At 43.3% G+C, this 20,381-nt stretch overlaps 1 protein-coding gene across 3 annotated transcripts in view; it reads left to right on the top strand.

Annotated features, from left to right (window-relative positions):
- The window catches only part of NLRC5 (NLR family CARD domain containing 5), a 53,426-nt gene that overhangs the window by 20,467 nt on the left and 12,578 nt on the right, over nucleotides 1-20,381 (top strand). For all 3 annotated transcript variants that reach the window (XM_083751393.1, XM_083751394.1, XM_083751395.1), the window contains exons 12-34: nucleotides 21-83; nucleotides 674-757; nucleotides 846-929; nucleotides 2,340-2,429; nucleotides 3,415-3,480; nucleotides 3,812-3,883; nucleotides 5,059-5,142; nucleotides 5,450-5,533; nucleotides 7,051-7,140; nucleotides 7,720-7,767; nucleotides 8,786-8,869; nucleotides 10,017-10,100; nucleotides 10,796-10,879; nucleotides 11,948-12,037; nucleotides 12,739-12,801; nucleotides 13,103-13,186; nucleotides 13,501-13,584; nucleotides 14,542-14,631; nucleotides 16,085-16,150; nucleotides 17,808-17,891; nucleotides 18,018-18,101; nucleotides 19,295-19,381; nucleotides 20,261-20,341. In XM_083751393.1, coding sequence (XP_083607519.1) covers nucleotides 21-83; nucleotides 674-757; nucleotides 846-929; nucleotides 2,340-2,429; nucleotides 3,415-3,480; nucleotides 3,812-3,883; nucleotides 5,059-5,142; nucleotides 5,450-5,533; nucleotides 7,051-7,140; nucleotides 7,720-7,767; nucleotides 8,786-8,869; nucleotides 10,017-10,100; nucleotides 10,796-10,879; nucleotides 11,948-12,037; nucleotides 12,739-12,801; nucleotides 13,103-13,186; nucleotides 13,501-13,584; nucleotides 14,542-14,631; nucleotides 16,085-16,150; nucleotides 17,808-17,891; nucleotides 18,018-18,101; nucleotides 19,295-19,381; nucleotides 20,261-20,341 — 1,830 coding nt within the window. The remainder of the gene's footprint in view (nucleotides 1-20; nucleotides 84-673; nucleotides 758-845; nucleotides 930-2,339; nucleotides 2,430-3,414; nucleotides 3,481-3,811; nucleotides 3,884-5,058; nucleotides 5,143-5,449; nucleotides 5,534-7,050; nucleotides 7,141-7,719; nucleotides 7,768-8,785; nucleotides 8,870-10,016; nucleotides 10,101-10,795; nucleotides 10,880-11,947; nucleotides 12,038-12,738; nucleotides 12,802-13,102; nucleotides 13,187-13,500; nucleotides 13,585-14,541; nucleotides 14,632-16,084; nucleotides 16,151-17,807; nucleotides 17,892-18,017; nucleotides 18,102-19,294; nucleotides 19,382-20,260; nucleotides 20,342-20,381) is intronic.

Genomic DNA, 20,381 nt, shown 5'->3' with positions numbered 1-20,381 from the left:
AAATGTGTTCTCGATTTCAGGTTGAAAAAAGAGGGAATAAAAGAAGAGGAAGATGTGCCTAAGCCTAGTACTTTAATATTACGGTGAGTAAGTAAGTAAATAAATAAATTTAAGTTTATGAGGAGCAACTGATATACATTGCAAAATAGAAGAAGGGAGCCTGTGGCCCTCCAGATGTTGCTGAATTATTGTTATTGTTATTTATTAAATTTCTATATTGCCCTTCATCTGAAGATCACAGGGCAGTTTGCAATACGAAACACAACGATACATGACATAATAGCAAATGAAAACAACAACCCTCCACCCCAGTATAAAAAGCCATAGATTGCTTAATTAGCTAAAGACTTGGGAGATGAGGAATGTTTTTGTCTGGCTCCTACAGATATGTAATGAAGGGGCCTGGGGAGAGCGTTCCAATGATTGGGAAGCCACCACAGAAAAGGCTCATTTTCATGTTGCTGCCCTCTGGACCTCTCATGGAGGAGGCACACGAAGAAAGGCTTCAGATGATGACTGCAAGGTCTCATTCATTTCATATGGGGAAAAGTGGTCTTCAGGTGCAGTCCCTACAACTCCCATCAGCCAATGTGTCTTGGGAGTTCAGGAATGTCTGGAGGGCCAAAGGTACCCCATACCCATCTTAATGGATGTCTTATATCCATATATACAGATTGCAGGATTGCCAGTTCGATTCCCAGTGGGTACAGGAGTTGGCTGAGGTTCTCCAGAGGTGTTCCCACCTTTCCGAAATTGAGTAAGTTCCCTCTTCCTCCCAACTGCCTGCTAACTGAGTGAGACCTTTGGATCAACCATGTTATTAAACTGTGGAAAACAAATGTCAGTTTGTCAGGTAACCGACTCGGTGATGAAGGATGCAGGAAGCTGATGAAGATGGTGCCCAGAATGTGCATTTCTGGCCCTCTGAAGTAAGTGTTTCCTGAGAGTTTGCTTGCACCAGGTTGGGAAAGGCTGCCTTCGGCATACAAAGTGTGTGTCCTGTGAAAAATATTGAATGTAGCACACTGCCTTAAAGCAGGTCAGATTGTTTGCCACTAACCCTTCAAGTAGGCTGGGTCTATTGTGTCAGCTTGCACTAAGAATGCCATCTCTGTGTCCTTGGTGAGGGAAGTGACATGACTGGCCCATCGTCTGGTCTACCCCCTGGCACTCCCCCCCCCCCCCGAGAGAGAGAGGATTCCTCATATCTGATCAGAGAAGTGCTGGAGACGCAAAGAGGTGGAGGGAACGTTCTTTCATATGTGGTGGACTTGTAAAAGGGTGAAAGAGTATCGGGAAATGATCTATAATGAATTGAGAAAAATGTTTAAAATTACTTTCCCAAAAACCCCCAGAGTCCTTTCTGTTGGGGATAATTCAGACTGAAATTCCCAGGTGTCAAAAAAGGTTACTTATGCATGCTATTACTGTGGCCCATGTTTTGTTAGCCCAGAAATGGAAAACGAGTGAGGTCCCAACCAAAGAAGAATGGCAACATAAGTTGACAGAATGTGCGCAGCTTGCAGACTTAACATATAGAATAAGAGAACAAGAAGAACATGCGTTTAGAGAAGATTGGAAAATGTTTATTGAATATATGGGATATAATTGTGTACAGCTGAAAATTCTGGCAGCGTTAAGATAAATTCAACAGTGTCAATAGGTTTTGATGGATGCAATAATGGAATACTGAATGGTATAGTTTTTGTATAATATGCAGGGATTCATTATATGTAAAATGAACCATGGAAAGAGAGGAAGGGAAGTCCTTGGTATCTTAAGGATGTAAAAATGAGTATTTTCAATTGTAAAACAGAAAATTTAATAAAAATTATAAGAGAGAGAGAGAGAGGATTCCTTTGACAGTCCACTCAGTGCCTCCTCTGTCCCCTCCCAGCTTACTAGGCCCCTCCCTGGAATCCAATTCCTCCAGTTCCACATTCTTATCCCAATCCTGCTCCCCCTCTTACCAGCCCTGCTAAGATGTCTTCACAGGACTCATCACAACTGAGACCTTCTGCATTCAAAGCATGTGCTCTGCCTCTAAGCTATGGAGACTCCCTGGAGCAGATGAAGCTGCATTGTTTTGTCTTCCACTCCACTTGAGAGAAACTTTACAGGGTCACCAGCAGAGGTCCTTTAAAAAGGCAGCAGCAGCAGCAGCCCTGCTGCATGAAATTATTTTAAAGTAGAAATTCAAGAGATTTAATCTAAGAACATATAGCATATTCTACCTTTATGTTATTAAAACCTCCAGTAATGTGGTATTCATTGCTGCAGGACTTTCCTGAAGCTAATGTGTTTGGGTTTTTTTGGGGGGGTGGTTTTATTTCCTGCAGTTTAAACAACAACCAGCTGTCTCTGAGCAGCACCTTCTATCTCCTGGAGTCAATGAGTCTTTGTCCAAATATAGTGAAGCTTAACGCCAGGTAAGCATACATTCGATCAAGAAAAGGTGCTCATCTCTTACTGACAACACAATCTCTCTCCCTCTTCCCCGCACCAAGTCATTGTGATATTCCATGGCATGTAGAAGCAACTTTTAGGAGGCAAGGCGTAACAGCTCTCTTCATTTCTCTCTTTTCCACTACATGATATGTAAAATTCTGCCAGCCTGGGTCTGTCCATTTAAAGCTCAGGCCCACACACTGAATGTACTTTTGCCTGGAAGGAAAGTGCCTTTCTCCTTAAACAGATAGTTGCCTTTAACCTTGAATAAACCACTACACCACACTGGCTCTCCTACTGGCTAGTTGACTGCGGGGGTGGAGAGATCTTTAGGGAGATGGGGACTTACCTAACAGTCTCGACAAGACCAGGGATGCTTGGTTTACTTAAGGAGGTTGCAGTGCCTTTAATGAAGCCAAGAAAATACAGGGAATTGGGGGGGGGCAGAGTTTATGTTTGGTCCCTCGCCTTCCACCAACATCCACTGGCTATACCCTCTGCTCATTCTGAATGATCACGGGGTATTTCCACATGGTTGAAATTAGGGCTGTCATTCAGTTTAAAGCAATCCTGATTGATTTTATCCATTTTAGTTATTTGATATATTACAGTGCAGTCATTACCATGTCTCCTCAGAAGTAACTCCTATGGAATTTGGTGGGGTTAAACTTCCAGAAGAGTGATGTTAGGACTGCAACCTTATTTAATCCTAGAATCATATGTCACCATAAAAGCATGGGACTTGCCCACATTGAAGGGAACAGGGACAGCAGCAGGCATGATCCCAAACTATATTCCATGCAGACATCCCACCCCGATCCAAACTTTGCCCAGGGCTAGGAAAAGAAACAACAGCTCTGGTTTTACAGTCTTTTCAGCCTCCTGTTCAGCAAGCAGATTTTGGGTTTGTGGACAATTAAACCAGGTGTGGCATTATGGAAATCTCTCTCTCTCTCCTATCTTTAGTGTTCATCACCAAGCTGCAATCTTGACCCTTGTTGGCAAAGACATTGCTGGCGGTGCTCAGCCCAGGTACGTCATCATAAACCTTGCTTGTAGCTTTCTGGAGTGAGAAGGATCACAAGCCCAAGTTCAGGTAGTCCAGTAAGCCAAGCCAAGGCTTTGCACAGAGCAAAGCAGGAAAAGGTCTGGAGGAAGGGCAAAGCCTTATTGATCTCTTCTCTTGCTCGCTCATTTGCAATAAACCAAGGTTTGGCTTAGCCACACTTGCAAACTTGGTCAGTTGTGCATGTTCATATTGCTACTGCTAAACAGTTATGACCCATCCCAAACCTGTATATTTCCTTCCTTCCCCTTCCCTATCCCCCTTTAGTAATGCTTTCCCATATTGTCCTTACTGCAGGAGTTCCTCATTTAACACTGACCTATCAAGCACAGGTGGACATCTCTTGGCGGCAACAGCGAGGAAAATACGGTATGGTGACCTCAGTTACTTCTGCTTACAGTTTATTTCTTAGTCGTATAATGGCTCACTGCATGTTAACATGGTTGCAAGGCAGGCTCTGGGGGTCTTATATCAGGGACATTGGCAGAGGGATCCAGAAGCCTTTTTCCTCTGCCTCAGCATAGTAGCTTTTCCTGACTTCAGCACCACCACCACTGAGGATGGCCAGAAGGTGGTTTTGCAGTTCTCTGTTCAGTAGAGGCCAGGTGGTGCAAAGGGCCATGGTGGTTTTACCTGGCCTTATAAACTCTTGGCTGTGATCCAACTCCTTGGTCATTGAGGCACAGAACACCTGAGACTGCCCATTTCTGCCTGCTGGTCTGTCAGTAGAGATTGAGATCAGTTTATTTCTGGGTCCATGTCCATATTGCATGTGTTCACTCATAGGTCTGTTTCATTTCTGCATTAATGTACAATTTTTAAAAAATCAATATTAAAGTCCACATGTTTCTTTTCTTTATTCCTTTTATTTAAATAATTTCAGTGCCACTTTACCTCTCCAAATAATTGTTGTTTACAGCCTATCTTAATACATCAGAACATCTGTGGGATTCTGTCCCCAGGCCTAGAGCCAACTTTGAAAATTATTCAGCATTTAGTGTGAAATTCTCCCAATGGGGATATTTTTGTGTATGGTTTTGACTTATGCACACATTTTTCCAAGCAGTTTCTCTTAATATAATGCATTTTGTATGTTGCTTTTCACTAACTTATTTGCTTCTATGCACCCTTTCCTCCTAATACCTGCATTTTTGTAAACACTGGTTGGTTGGAGAGCTGCATTGCAAAATGTGGATAATTGTGAATTTGGAAAGAAGGCTGTGTTTTGGTCTTTGTAGAGATCTGGAAAGTGTAAATTCGATAGGTTTGGCTTTAAATGGAATCATTTTTCACCCACATCCCTAAGCAGGGCCAGTAGTTAAGGTGTGGTGGGAGCTGATCTCTAACAACCTGTGGAGGGAAACCAAGTTAGGCAGGGAATGTCCCCTGCCTTAAATCCCGGAGAGCAGCTGCTGGTCAGTGTCAACAATACTAAGCTGGAGGACCAAACACTCTGACTCTGAGTCTAGAGCAGCTTTCTGTGTCCCTGGTGAAAACACACCTGGTTTTAGAGCACCTGGAGAATGATTTGCCTTCTCTTGCAGCTTGACAGACAATAATTTTCAGGATGGAGATCTGAAGAACTTGTGCTTGGCCTTGAGGAGGTGCACTGGTGTAACTGAGTTAGAGTAAGTTCCTTTTTTATTTTCATACTTATGCCTAGCACTGAATAACCAGGCTTTGGTGAACATTGACATTCACACGCCAACACAAACAATTCCATGTAAATGTCATGAATGTCTGAAAAGGGTGTACAGGCACCCCTACTTTTTGGGTTCGTTGATGTTCCCCTTGCTGTGTATCATTCCGTCTTCCATGAGGAAGAATGGAAATGAAAATAAATTGTACTTAATAGAATTCATTCTGCCAGAAAAGCTATATGATAATGTATAAATACAAAGTGGAAAAGTAATTTTGCCTTCCTTTCAATTGTAGCTTGTCCAGTAATTCTCTGGGCGACGCAGGTGTCTTGAAGGTGGCTGAGCTCCTTCCTCATCTGAACGCATTACGTTCTTTAACGTAAGTGAAAGTCCAGGTTCTCTGTATTTAATTGACTGACAGGAGACAAATTGATGCAAGAGGAAAAGGGCCTTTTTGGTGGCTGCCCCCAAACTGTGGAACTCCTTGATCTGATTTATTAGATTCATATATTGCTTTATACTAAAAGAAGTCTGATATCAGTTTCCAATGTTTATAAGACAATAAAAATACTAAATAGTAACAACTTATTAAACAACACACAACTTCAGTACAATAACACTTGTAAAAGGACGTTCAGTCAAGTCTAGATTGAGTAGCTGTAACCATTCAATCAACGCTGCCCATATCTCTGGGATAATAAAGCCATTATTACCTGATGCTGAAATTATAGTCCAGCTGGTGCCAAGGGTGTATTCCTGGGGAGAGCGTCCCACAGATGGGGAGAGCTTTTGTGGAGGAGTCCTCAGGAAGCTCAGCTGGCCCTCATTCTTGCTATTTTTCAGCAGATGGTGAAGACTTTTAAAAAAGTCCTGGTAGGCTTTTGTTCTGAGTACATAATGTTACTGTCTCATTATTCTGTCTCATCTGCTGAGCCTGTCTGTTTTCTTTGACATTTTATATTTGATGGAGTGTATTATATTACTGTATTGTTACTGACATAATGGTTGGTGGAGGCAGTGTGTACCCATAGAATTCCCTGCACATAGAAATGAAGCATTTCAAGGGGAGAAGGCAAGGCTGTGAGCCTTCTCTCTGAACTGCTACTTTTCTCTCTGTGGGGTATAATTTATTTGGTATGGAGGACCTTTCAGGCATGTGCAACCCAAATGTCCAGGCTGAAGTGGGATAGCCCAAATTATTGCCACCTCAGTGAGAATCAGGACTCCAGGGGTACATGTAGGATTTTCATAAGGATGGCAATGGGAACTCTCCTACCATTGGGTGATATCCCAGGTTTGCCACACTCTGAATAGTTCTAGAGCACCGAGTACAATTAACTGGACATCACTTGTTGTGAATTGCAGGCATAGGGGGATTTTGATTGGGGTTGTAGCCGGGGCGAAGTTAGTTAGTTTCTTGCATTTATATCTCCCCTTTTTCTCCATGAAGCTCAAGGTGCCTTACATGTTGCATTTATACTCGCAACAGCCCTATTGGGGAAAGCAAGAGCTTATCAAATAAATCCCCACCTTTATCCAAGCTACAGCTTATGTAACAAAACCAACAGCACCCCGATTTAACATTCCCAAGAAAACGAGAAACCGTAGCTCATTTTGGAAATGCATCCCTTAGAACAACCTTTCTCAACCTTAATGGGTCCCCAGATGTTTTTGGACGACAACTCCCATCATCCCTGCCGGTCTTAATGGGAACATGCCACCACCGAGTGACTCTCCAGCCACTAACAGGAGTGCTGTTGTGGAGAACTCAGCTACCCTGGACCAGGGGCCTTGTAACTACATTTGGGGTCGCAGTACTACCAACCTCTGATCTGAGCACTTTCTATATAGCAGTTTTCTTCTGCTACAGACTTGGGTCTCCTTCATGCTTTCTAGGCTGGATCATAACAACATGTCTATGGACGGGGCCTTTCGCTTGGTGCAATGCTTCGTTGACTTGGAACATATGACGTCCATGGAGCTATGGTAGGTCCAGCAGCTGTTTCTCCTGCCAGAGCAGTCTGAAAAATAATAACATTCCTGCATTTGGTCACAGTTTTGCTCATTTGACCCTTCTTTCTTTTTTTTTAAAAAGAGTATTTTTATTAAATTTGTAGTAAAAAATACAAATGCAGATAAGCAGAACAAGCAAGAACCGTAAGCAAGAACAACCACAACAATTGTAGGACTACCCCTCCCCTCGGTACCTATTTTTCCTTCATATCTTCCCAACAGCTTATAAAATATCTCCAGTAACATTAAAACATTTATATATCATTTTAGGAAAAGGCACTATCGAATGTACCTAATTGTTGACTAAAATGAAAAATGACTATATCTGTGGTACAAAACAGTAAAACTGAATCCATCTTTAAAAAAGAAGACTACAATACAGGGGTTCCTAGGGAAATATTGTTTGCAAAGATATTGGGGGAAAAGTAACTTATTAAAAACAACAGCAACTGTATATCTAATTTACCAAGGTATTCTAACGCATGTAGTTAAAACAGATTCAATCAAATTCATGAATTCCACATTGATATTCTAATCTCTTTCTCATTACAGTTTGGGAAGCACCCAGAAAGTTCACTTAACATTTGGGGAAAGAATAAGGTAAAGGTATTTCCTGTTGGTATACTTTGGGGTGGAAGACCATTGACCAGTGTGGTGCCGCAGGATTCTGTCCACGGCCTAGCGCTGTTCATCATCTTTATAAATGACTTGGATGAAGGAAGGAATAGAGGGGCTGCTAATCACATTTGCAGGTGACACCAAACTGGGAAGGGTAGCTAAGACCATAGAAGATGGAATCAGGATTCAAGATGAGCTTAACAGATTGGAGAACTGGGGCAAAGCTAACAAAATGAATTTCAGTTGGGACAAATGAAAGGTTCTCCACTTAGGCAGGAATAATCAGGTATACAAATATAGGATTGGGGGGCACATGCCTTGGCAGCTATACATGTAAAAATGATCCAAGGGACTAAGCAGACTATGAACTTAATGTGAGTCAACAGTGTGACGTAGCAGCAAAAAAAGCTCATGATATTCTAGCCTGCATCAATGAAAACATAGTGTCCTGATCAAGGGAAGTGATAGTACTACTCTATTTTGCTTTGGCCAGACCCCACTTGGAGTCCTGCATTCAGTTCTGGGCACCACAATTTAAGAAGGATATTGACAAGCTGGAACATGGGCAGAGGAGGATGACCAAGATGATAAAGGGTCTAGAAACCAAGCCTTAGGCCTGGTGTGTAGCCTGGTGATATGGGAGCTATTTTTCAAATATCTAAAGGGCTGTCACATGGAAGATGGAGCAAGCTTGTTTTCTGCTCCCCCAGAGAGTAGGACCCCACCAAATGAATTCAAACTACAAGGAATGAGATTCCTAATCAACGTTAGGAAGAACTTTCTGCGGGTAGATGATATTCTACAAAAACCAGTGACTGAAAATGGAGCGATGGAGAAGAATGGAGGATTCATAATGCACTGGTTTTTCACTCCAGAAGAAAAAGACAAGGGTGCTGAGATTTCCAGTCTTCCCCAGGGTAGAAATCCAAATGAGGAGAACATTGGAATCATAATCCAAATGTCCCTTCAAGTTGACTAACTTGGTAGATTTTCTTTTCAGTCCCCAAATGCTCCGTGTGACTAGTGAGCATCAAAGGGAGCTGCTGGATTCGGTACCTAACTCAATCTATGACCGCTGCTTTTGGTAAGGTGCTTCTCTCTGTGTGTGTTTGTGTGTCTCTCTGTCTCTCTCCCTGGCCCTGTGTTAGGAGTAAAGCAGCAATGTAGTGTCTGCTTGATGGATTACTTCTATTGCATGCCATCTCTGAGAGGTGAGATACTCCAGGGGATCCGAGTGCTTATCCTGGCTTCTGTTTCCTTGGAATGAAGTATTTTTAGGATATAGGGCTTTATTCACATATATACACAACCTGAGCATTGGATGGAGGGGCTCAAGGGTGCAAATGAGCATCCTTGCAAGGCAGCAGATCAGATCCCCAGAGATCCCTTCTGCAGCAATCAGCATTTAGCCAGCTGCCTCCCCTTCTTCCTTCTCTATTGCAAAACTGTTAACATGGTGCACATTAGCAGTAAAGGTGCCACCTCCCCCAAGCTCTACTGGATATCTCATTTGGAAACACAGGGGGAGTCCCAGCTACAAGAAGACCATCTCATAACCACTGGTTCTCATTGGTTCCCACTGGACTACTTGCCAGGAACCTGACAAAGGAATAGTCAGCTAGCGGCCATAACAGGATCTCCCAAATGTTCTTTTATACTTTCAAAAATATTGATATTTGTGTTCTGCTTTTTTCAAGAACAAATGCTGAGCTCAAAGTGCCTCACAATAATCACAGTAGCATTTTAAAAACAACAATACAACACCGCAATTACTGTAATATCATTTAGATGCAGTAGCATTTAAATAAAGCAAACAAACAATATTCCTTTTCTTCCATTGTTGGAATCCTGCACAGACTTACAGAAAATACCTTTTTGTGTTTTTAACAAAAATAAAAAATGATGCTTGGACTTCAGAAGTTAGCCTGGATCTCAGTGAAAATGATATTGTTTCAGCATTTTTTTTAATTTTTACTTTATTATAAGTATTTTATATTGCTTCAACATTTTGTTACTACTACTAATAACAACAATAATTATTAATTTGTTTCAACATTCCCCCCCACAAAATATAATTACATTTTACTGATGTTATAGGTTCCTGAATAAAGGACATGCACAATCCCTCAGTTTAACTCATCTCTTTCTCCAATAGACCCATCAAATAGAACTAAAGCTCTGCTAAACTTTGATTTAAATATTCGAAGTGCTAATCAGGCTCTGTGTTTCAGTCTCAAGGAAAGTATGATGGACCTAAAGGATGTTGACCGATTGTTTAAACATCTAAGTACATGTTCTGGACTGACCAAGATCAAGTAAGTGATCAAGGTCAACTAAGCATTGTGTGAATGAACCAGTCTTATTCATTTAAAGCCTATAGACCTGCTCAGTTTATGTAGCCAGATTAATACAATAAGAACGCAAAACTAAATTCCTATTGGTATCCAGTGTTTTAATGCATAATCCTCCCATAATGCAATTTGGGAATAGGCTGCTCTTTGGTAGGAAAAAATAATGCAAGTGAATATAGAATGAGCCTGCCTAAGTCCTCAGATTTTCTAGAGAGGTCCTTCTTGCAGCTCTGTCAATTCTAAGGCTCATTTGGGAGGGACATGAGGCAGGGCCTTCACAAAGGCTGCACCCAAAGTTTTGAATTCCTTCCCTACACTTAGCCCCTTTTATGAAGCTATTGGGCATGGCTTTTCCCCATCATACTTGTTCATAGTAGACTTCCTTCTTCCAACAAGTTTGTAGAACATGTGGCGTAGTGGTTAGAGTGTTGGCATAGGACCTGGGAGACCAGGGCTCAAGTCTCTACTCAGCCAATGTAGCTGACTGAGTGACATTTGGTCAGTTGTAGTCTCTCAGCCTGGCTTACCTCACATGGTTGTTGTGAGGTCAAATGGAGAAGGGGAAAACCATGTACTCCACAATGCGTTATGCAAAGGAAAGGTGGATATAAATGTTTTGGTAATAATAATGTTTTGAATTTTCCACCCTGGCTGTGTAGCTTGTCTGGCAACTCGCTTAATGATCAAAGTGTTGAACGACTTCTGAAATTCCTGCCCTACTTCAACAGTGTGGAGCTCTTAAGGTGAGTCTGGGAGCCTCTGCTGGAGAACTGCTACCAGTCAGAGTGGACATTGTCGGGCTAGGTGGCCCAGCAGTCTCACTCAGCCCAAGGAAGCTTCACGTGCCAGATCCCCAGGGATGACCCAAATATGATTATTTCTGTTTCCCCCTCTCACAGTCCAAGGCTGCCAGAGGCAAATAAACCCACAAACATCTTTCCTATTCCCTGGCAATAAAAATAAAATCGGTAATAATAAAAATACATGAGAAGATTCACAATTCATTGCTCTTTCATGACACACAAATGCAGCTTGCTTCTGAGGAGGCCACTGCACTTTGTCAAATGATAGGGCCGGCCCTTCTATCTTTTAAGATGGTGGGTTAGGGGAAGGATGTTAGGTAAATATCATGAGGACCTGTGCCTTGGAATGAGGGGTGGGGGAGAATTGGGGCAATGAGAAACTGAGGGAAACTGAAGTTGACAGATTCACCCATCCCTACTTGGTTGGGACTGGTGGGAATTGTGGTCCAGTTGTAGTCCACTTGGAGGACACCACATTGGTCAAGATTGCCCAGGTTTGCTACATTATATTCTCAATACTGGGAAACACTTAAATATGGGCTGATTCACTCAAACCATTTTTACATGGAATTTTCCGTGGTCAACCCTAACATGTTGACCCCCTTTTTTGGTACACTGTCTCGTTCAGTGAGTGTTCAGTTCTTTGAGAGAGAATCACTGCAATTCAGCCAACATTTGAAAAAAGCTTCTTGAAGATGTTGAGATGCCACCTTGGTGTGTCTTCTTAACACACTCACAAAACACACCAAGAAGTAAATATGTTTTTAATTTGAATTTGGTATCATGCATGCTTTCAGAATTATAAGTCACTTTGAGACCTATTTGTAGTAAGTAATAAATAAATGTAACAAATAGTAATAGAAATAATGAATTACTGACCTTGCTGATTAACTGCCATATTTGCAATGGCTCCATATGCACAGTTGATCTATTGACAGTTGGGATCCACAGACTTATTTTCAACTCAGCATTTGGACATTTCTGCTTCTTCCCACCTCTCTCCTACAGCATCACAGAGAACAAGTTTTCATCACATTGTGTTTGCTTGCTGGCCAACTCAGTTAACCAGTGTAAGAGAATCTGCAGAGTGGAAGTCAGGTAAGAGGGTCAAGACTCCAGGAATATCAGGACATGGATAACTTCTGACCTCCTCTCCCCTTCCAACTTGATCCCCAAGAGTCAAAAGAACTCCTGCTGCAATTCTAGGTGAAGAAGCTCCATAATATTAATCCTTAGATCAGTGAAACCATCCATGGCTACCAGCCACAATGGCTATGTTCTGCCTCCAGTGTCGGCAGCATCCTGCCTCTGAATACTAGAGAGGAGAGCACTGCTGTCGTGCTCAGGTCCAGGCTTCCCATACACATCTCATTGGCCACTGTGAGAACAAGATGCTAAACTAGACAGGCCATTGGCCTCCTCCAGCAGGACTCTTCTTAAGTTATTATGTTCTTAATTCCATCCCTTTATTTCTACAGTTTTCTTTTTCATTGCACCCAACAGCTGCAGAAATTCAGTGGAGTTGACTAGAATACACAAAACGGCAGATGTTCTCCTGTGCTTTCTTTGGGATGGGCAATTGGATGTGCATCCTCCTTGTTTAGCACTCCCCCCCCCGAAAGTGAAGTGGGTGGAAATCAGAGATGGGGGAGGCAGGGATCTGGAATAACCTTAACTTTAATCCAATCAGCCTCAGCCACAATAGCCAGTCATCTGGGAGGATGTGGGTTGTAGTGCCATAGCGTCTGGTTGAAGGCTGCCTCAGGTCCTAGTCAAGGTATTTCCTTGTGTGTTTATAGATCAAGTGAAAATGCTTTTCTGCATTTTGTGAAAAGTAAAGAAAGCCAAGAAATATGCTGCAGGTATGTGCAAACCGATAATCCTTATTTCATGACAATTTTGCTTCTTTCAAACATGGTGGGTTTTCCCTCCTGGCCCTTTGGAAATCCTCTTGGATCGTTGGCTTTGAGCATGTTGTTCTCAGTCCACCTAAATAAATTTAGAAATGCTCATGCTCTTGAAGGATGGGATAAACTTCACCAGCCTTTATTGTTTTTCTTTTACATTTCCATCACATCTTTCATCATCATCATCATCATCATTATTATTATTAATTTTTAAAAGACTAACCTCTAACTTTCTTACTTGTCTGCCCTCTGACAGACTAACTGATTGTGGCATTGGCAAGTGCGAGATCATAGAGCTGTGCCCCATCTTTGAGAAGTGTGACCGTCTTGCAGAACTGGAGTAAGTGTCATCTCCATTGCGACTATGAATGCATCAACCACGATGAGCCAGGATCATGCCACACCTTTGCTGGAGGCTTTTGAACCAAGGTTGGGTGGCCATCTGTCAGGAATTCTTTAGCTGCGATTCCTGTATTGCAAGAGGTTGGACTAGTTAACCCTTGGGGTCCCTTCTAACGCTACAATTCAATGATTCTATTATTCGGGCATTGCTGGGACACTAACTTTGACTCACCGTAGAAATGTATAATGGACTGTTGTGGTGGCTTCTGTATACAAATCCAGGAGAGCTCTGTCTGCTTATTTCCTTTTCAGTCTTTCTGGAAACCATATTGGCAGTGAAGGACTAAGTTGCCTCTTAGAACATTTGCCCAGGACCCACATTCCCTGCCTGATGAAGTAAGTAAGTGGGTGCAAGAGGGATAGCTATGGGATTGGGGGTGGGAGGTGCCCTAAGCCCACTTCTGGCTCTTTAACTTGCACATACACAATAACAGCTACTGACATTCTCAAATCATCCCATAAAGTGCTTTCCATCATCTGGAACAAACTTTGAGCTGACAATAAATCTTGGGAAACACCTTCAAGAGAGAGCACAGTGCTTGGAAAGCTTTGCGCTTGTTTTCCATAGGTTTGTATCTCTAAGGAACATCCAGCCTGTGAGGTGAAGGGTTGCACTGTAACATGTAGTCGCCTCCGATGTTTCAGCCACACCCCAATTTTCTGGTATCCTATCCCCGGTGGAACATCATTCCAATGTTCAGGCTGTGAGTGCCGTTCCATATGCAGCCAAAATGGCTGTGCCATTTAGGGGGAGGTGTCTGCAGGCTTGAAGGAATAACAAGGTTCTCAGAAGCATATGAAATATTTAAGGGGGAGCCCTAATCCGAGGGAACCCCCAAAGCAACCTAAGGAGGAATCAGTGTGTTCAAGAGCCTGACTGTTCGCAAGGTGAAAATAAGCAGCGTTTGTGTGTCAGTGAGGAAGGGGGTCTAAGTATATTAAAGACCCTCCATCTTCCTGTCAAGATTGAGTACCTGAATGCCATTAGGTTAATGACTGGCACCCAGGAGTCACGGGGACCATTGCCTGATCAGGGGTTAGGGTGGTGGATATAATCCCAGAAAGGTTATGGAAAGACTGTTTACATTCTGCTACCTTGTCCCCCTTTCCTTCTGGTATCCCTCTTGATCTGCTTTACAATGGACAAAGCAGCTTTTGCCTTGGGTGGGAGGTCCAGGCTGTTGAGCAGGTATCTGACCAGTCTTAGGAATGGAATGGAAAAAACTGCACACACTGTTGTAGACCACACTGAAAAATAATCTGAAACATTTTCCTCTTCCCCCTTCTGCATAGAATCAACCACAACGGGGTCTCACAAGATGGCATTCTCCATCTCGCTCATGTCTTTGCCACGTGCCAAAATGTGGCTGAAGTTCACGTGAGGTATAATTGCTTGTAATTTCTCTTCCCCAAGCCCAACACATACAGCTTGTCCCTTGGAACTAAACTGGAGTTGGAGTGTGTGTGTGTGTGTGTGTGTGTGTGTGTGTGTAAATAATTTCTTATTTTTACCCCACCCATCTGGCTGGGTTTCCCCAGCCACTCTGGGCAGCTTCCAACAAAGATTAAAAATACATTAAAATGTCACACATTAAAAACTTCCCTGAACAGAGCTGCCTTCAGATGTCTTCTAAATGTCAGGTAGTTGTTTATCTCTTTGACATCTGATGGGAGGGCGTTCCACAGGGCGGGTGCCACTACCAAGAAGGCCCTCTGCCTGGTTCCCTGTAGCTTTGCTTCTCGCAGTGAGGGAACTGCCAGAAGGCCTTTGGCACTGGACCTCATATATATGGTTGGGGGATAACTTAATACGAAAGGGTTTTTAATGTGGATTCAGAAAGGGCTGAACTTTCAGATATGGAGGCAAAGTTTACAATTGCACCTAATGGGAGCATAGCAGAAAGCATAAAGAAATGGGTGGGAGATAGAGGAAGTGGCTTGATTGACTGCCGTGCATGTGTGGAATGAAGAGGGCTGGGCACTTTGAGGGCTGGGGCTCCCACCATAAGCTCCTCCCTTCAAAGGCCACATTCATACCATGCATTTAAAGCATTGTGATACCGCCTAAAGCAATCATGCCTCACCTCAAAGAATTAAGGGAAATGTAGTTTGTGAAGGGTGCTGGGATTTGCTAGGAGACCCCCATTCCCTTCACAGAGCTACAATTCCCAGTGTGGTTTAACGGCCAGTCCCTCTTCTCAGGGAACCCTGGGAATTGTAGTTCTGTGATGGGAATCTGGGGGCCTCCTGATAGCTCTCAGCACCCATAAGAGACTACAATTCCCAGAACTCTTTTGGGGGAAGAAGCCATGACTGTTTAAAGTGGTGCCATAGTGTTTTAAATGTATTGTGTGACTGTGGCCTCACACCTTTCTCTAATCAAAAGCAATGGGTAGGCTTCAAATGTGTTTTCTGATATGCAGTCTAAGGTACTATTTTATTCAGTCAGCTTTGCTATCGATAGTTGTCCCAGTGCACATTTATGTTGCAAATGCCTCTACTCTTCTGCATGAACATGGTTACAGTAAATAGTGTCAGAGATTAAAACATCCGTCATAAAAAACTTCCCTAAACAGGGCTGCCTTCAGATGTCTTCTAAACGTCAGATAGTTGTTTATTTCTTTGACATCTGATGGGAGGAAAGACTCAAGAAAGACTGGTGTGGAAAGCTACTCAGAGGTATTTCAGAAAGGGAAGTGTTGGAATAATAGAGAGGGGAGTAAGATTGTTTCAAAAGGATGTTGAAAAACAGAGAGTAAACACTGGTGGAACAACGTTTAAAGCTGCCTCCCACCTGTTTTTGTTTTTCTAAAAATGTGTGTCTTTCTCTTTGCAGTTTGTGCTCTGAGGCAACACTGCTGATCACCCTAGTGAGAGAAGATAAACCTCAAAAGATCCTGAGGTAATTATTTGAACATTATTCTACTCCCCTTGCGAAATGGAGCAGGACAGTCTTTACAGCAGGGGTGTGGAGAATCTTTTTCAGCCCAAAGTCTACATTCTATGGAGGGCTTTTCAGGGGCCACATGTCAGTGGCGGTCAGGGGCCAGAGGCATGACTGAACTGCTAGCCTGCAGTGAAAAGTAAGTTAATGAACTTCCGTAAGCCCAAAGCATCCATGGAAGAGGGAGCATGCTGCTTCTCTGCGTGGTTTGTTTGTTTTGCCTTCCTTCCTATCCTACCAATGAAGTTCTGCTTTGGTTGAGTAATTGACTGTATCCTTGCATCAGATGTGTTTCAACAACCCAGTCAATTCTGATGCAGACACACAGTGGAGGTTAACTCAGATGAGGTTGCCTGTTGCCACCCTCTGTGAGTTGCTTCTCTCAGCTTTCTGCCTTACTAGCAGCAGTCGTGCTCAGAAAAGAAACATGACTGACCGACAAACCAGCCAAAACAAGGGTGGGGGAGGCTTCTCTGAAGGCAGACCATGCTAACTCTTACACACATAATAACAGAGCATGAATCCAATTTTATTTTTATTTATAAATGCTGCCCTCACCTGTCAGGTGCACTGTGCTATGAAGTAAAGAATCTACCATAGAAGGGAAAGGGCTAGCTAATGCTAGATATAGAACCTGGAACTAAGGGTGGGAGGACCTGCCTATTTTGGTTCTCTCTGTTTCTCATTTTTCCAATCTTAAATTCAGTTCTTCAAATTTATGAAGCAATCTGCAAATTATTATTATTATTTTAAATCATGAAAATTCTTCAGCATTTATGGGCAATTTTTTCCTAATACAGAGGTACTTCAAGTTACAAACGCCTCAGGTTATAAACGCTTCAGGTTACAAACTCCGATAACCTGGAAGAGTTACCTTGAGTTGAGAACTTTGCCCCAGGATGAGAACGGAAATCGTGTGCTGGCGGCGCAGCAGCAGCAAGAGGCCCCATTAGTGAAAGCATGCCTCTAGTTAAGACAGTGGCGTAGCGTGGGTTGTCAGCACCCGGGGCAAGGCAAGTAATTTGCGCCCCCTAAACCGTGGATTTGCACCCCCTAACCCGTGGATTTGCGCCCCCTAACCCTAACCCCCAGATGTTGCGCCCGGTGCGGCCGGCCCCCCCTGCACCCCCCACGCTACGCCACTGAGTTAAGAACAGTTTCAGGTTAAGAATGGACCTCCGGAACGAATTAAGTTTCTTACTAGAGGTACCACTGCAATCACCTTTTTGTATGCAACTTCTCAAAGCAATTTCTCCCAATAAAGTTCATATCTGTATATTTCCACCAATATAGTCATTTTTATGCACCCCCATGCATTTTTGCAAACATTGTTTGATTGGAGAAGTACATAGCAAAATTAGGCCGAGTGCAAATTTTCAAACGTGGCAGGATCAATTTGCTTTTAACTGTGAATTGGATTTCTCCCCTTCCCATGCCTAGGACCTTCTGTACGCAAAGCAGATACTCTGTTAGTGAGCTTTGACCCTCCTTCCAAGTCATCTAGGGATCTCTGCAGAAACATTGTGTTTCTAAAGATGGACTGCCTTTAGAAATCACTGTAGTTCTTGACCTACCCCAAAGGAGCTCACTTGACTTGATTCCTCCTTTCTTCCAGCATGAAGCAGTGCTGTTTCCAAGCAAAACATCTGGCGGTGCTATCCTCTTCTCTGGGCAAGTGCCTTGCTCTGAGCAACTTCACGTGAGTTTTGCTACTTCTGTCATAAACACTAGTCCCATTCTGATTGACGTGAAACACTACTCTGGTTCCTTTAAGAACAGAGTAATAATAAGACACCCTCAAAGGATTTGCTCTCTTTGCTCTTAGGTCAGCTAATAATGGCATGATGCTCAGCAGTGCAGAAGATCTATTCAGAGCCTTAAGGAAATCGGAGGGCATGCTAAGAATAGGGTAAGCATTTCTCTTCTGTCATCCAGTTGAATTCAAGCTGTCAGAGATTCCACTCTGCTTCTATTCTTTTGCTTAGGGTGTATCTAACAGTTACATGGGGTGCACAGCCACTGCAGCCCTTGTAACCTCTTGAAAACATGTTCTAAGATGTTGTATTTGGAATTTCTGTTGCTCTTGCAAATGTGGGTCATAAAAATGTCCTGCTACATCCTATAATTCAGCAAACACAGGTTCCCCTCAGCAGATCAGCAGAACACAGTCTGTTCCTCTGCATGTATTCTTAAAAGAATTCCCATTCAGTGAGGTTTGCTCCCGTGCAACTGTAAGGACACCAGAAGAACCTGCTGGATCAGGCCAAGGGCCCATCTGGTCCAGCATCTTGTTCTCACAGTGACCAACCAGATGCCCATGGGAAGTCCATGAGGGGAAGCCTGAGCACAACAGCATTCTGCCCACCTGGTATTTAGAACCACTACTGCCTTTGGCAGGGAAGACGGAATGTAGCTGTAGTAATTGGTAGCCATTGATAGCTTTTTTCCTTCCATGGATTTCTCTAGTGCACTTTTAAAGCCACCAAGCTGGTGGGTGTTGCTGCATCTTGTGTTTGTCTGGGCAGTTGTCTTGGAGACCTAACTCAAATCTTAGCTGGGGGCCAAATTCCACATTATGGGTGGAGATGGGGGAAACAGGGTTGCTTTTGCCTTTCTCCACATCTATTGTCACATCTGAGACTAAACTTCCCAGTACTTGCCTGGGAATAAGAATGGTCAGGTCAATCTCTTTCCAGCCTTCAACGTTCACATTATTTTTGTATGAGTATTTCCCACAAAACACACACTTTTATATGCATTTTAACCTAATTATGCCATTATATATGCATTGTTGTACATTTTTTCGGGCCAAGAACTATATTGCAAAATTAAGAAAATGGAAGGAAAGCTGGTTTTGGTCCATTTATTAGTTTGGGTAGTGCAAACCTAGTTGGTTTTGCTTCTAAATGCATATAAAGCAAAACCCTCTGGCATCCCTGCTTGGGAATAAGCCCCACCAAACTCAGCAGGATTCACTTCCGAGTAAGTGTACATAGAACTTTGCACTGTATTTAAACAAAAAACAGGCAAACAAAACCAGGTGAGGGCTCACATGGGCCAATCTTCTAACAAAGCAACATATGTGTGTCCTTTGCATTGCAGCATCGAAGAGCCTTGGGTGAAAGATGAAAGCATCATTATCCTTCTGAAGTTGGCTGCAGAAGTCCAGGGAAACATCACAGCCATCACGTAATAAGTTCCTCTGTGTGCCTGCCTCCTTGAGTTGTTCTTTGAGGAATAAAATACATGGTTGGCAGAAAAAGATGGTGAACAAATCCTGTGAAAACCTTAAAGGGAGATAATTTTCTCCCTAAGAACATGTTTCTGTATTTCAACAGAGCTGGCCATGGATCTCAGAACAAAGTCTGGATCAGGGATGGGGAACATGTGGCTCCCCAGATCTGGCTGGACTCTTAACACCCAGCATCCCTGAGCACTGACCATGTTGACTGAGGCTGATGGGAGCTGTGGTCCAAAACAGGTTAGGCTGAGGTGGGAAACTTGTCGGCTGGGGCTGGCGAGAGTCCAACAACATCTGGAGGGTCCTCAGGCTCCCTGTTGCTAGGTGCAGCCACTGTGGCATATGCTCCTCTGTGGTTGTGGTTGTGCTGGCTGGGCTCTATAGTTCAAAACCTCTGGAGATGCCTGGCTGTACTATGGGAAATGAATCCAGATCAAAAGGCCACAAAGTGTGTTGAAAAGATCTCCCTGGAGAAGATGGAGCTGGGTCATACCTCTTGTCTTACCTCTGTCTTTGCCAGTGATTCCTGGATTGCAGGGGGTTGGACTAGATGGCCCTTGGAGCCCCTTCCAACTATACATTTCTATGATTCCTTGCATTCAAGCCCACACAATGCAAATATGTCAGAGGGAGGGGCAACGTATCCAACGTTGGAGGTGGGGTGAAGGGCCCCATTCCACTTTCTCCACACGTTTCCACTTTCTTCTGCCATACCCACAAGTAAAGCATGAATAGCACTTTGTTCTTCAGTTTCTGTTGGGCAGCCTCTACAAGGCAGGGCAAACTTGTTTCAGCTTTCCTGATTTTTTCCTTCCATTTTTGGCTAGGCTAAGGAGAGACCAGGCCCTCTTCGTAGTGGAACAGGAATTTCCTCGTCGGGAAGAGAAAGTGGAGTCCATGGTCAGCCGGTGAGGAAGTCATTGTTCTTTGGCTGGTGTGATGGTTGTC

This window comes from Podarcis gaigeae (genome assembly GCF_964106915.1).
Source record: "Podarcis gaigeae genome assembly, chromosome: 8".
In the NCBI taxonomy this organism is placed as follows: Eukaryota; Metazoa; Chordata; class Lepidosauria; order Squamata; family Lacertidae; genus Podarcis; species Podarcis gaigeae.
This window is presented reverse-complemented; position numbering and strand designations above follow the sequence as displayed.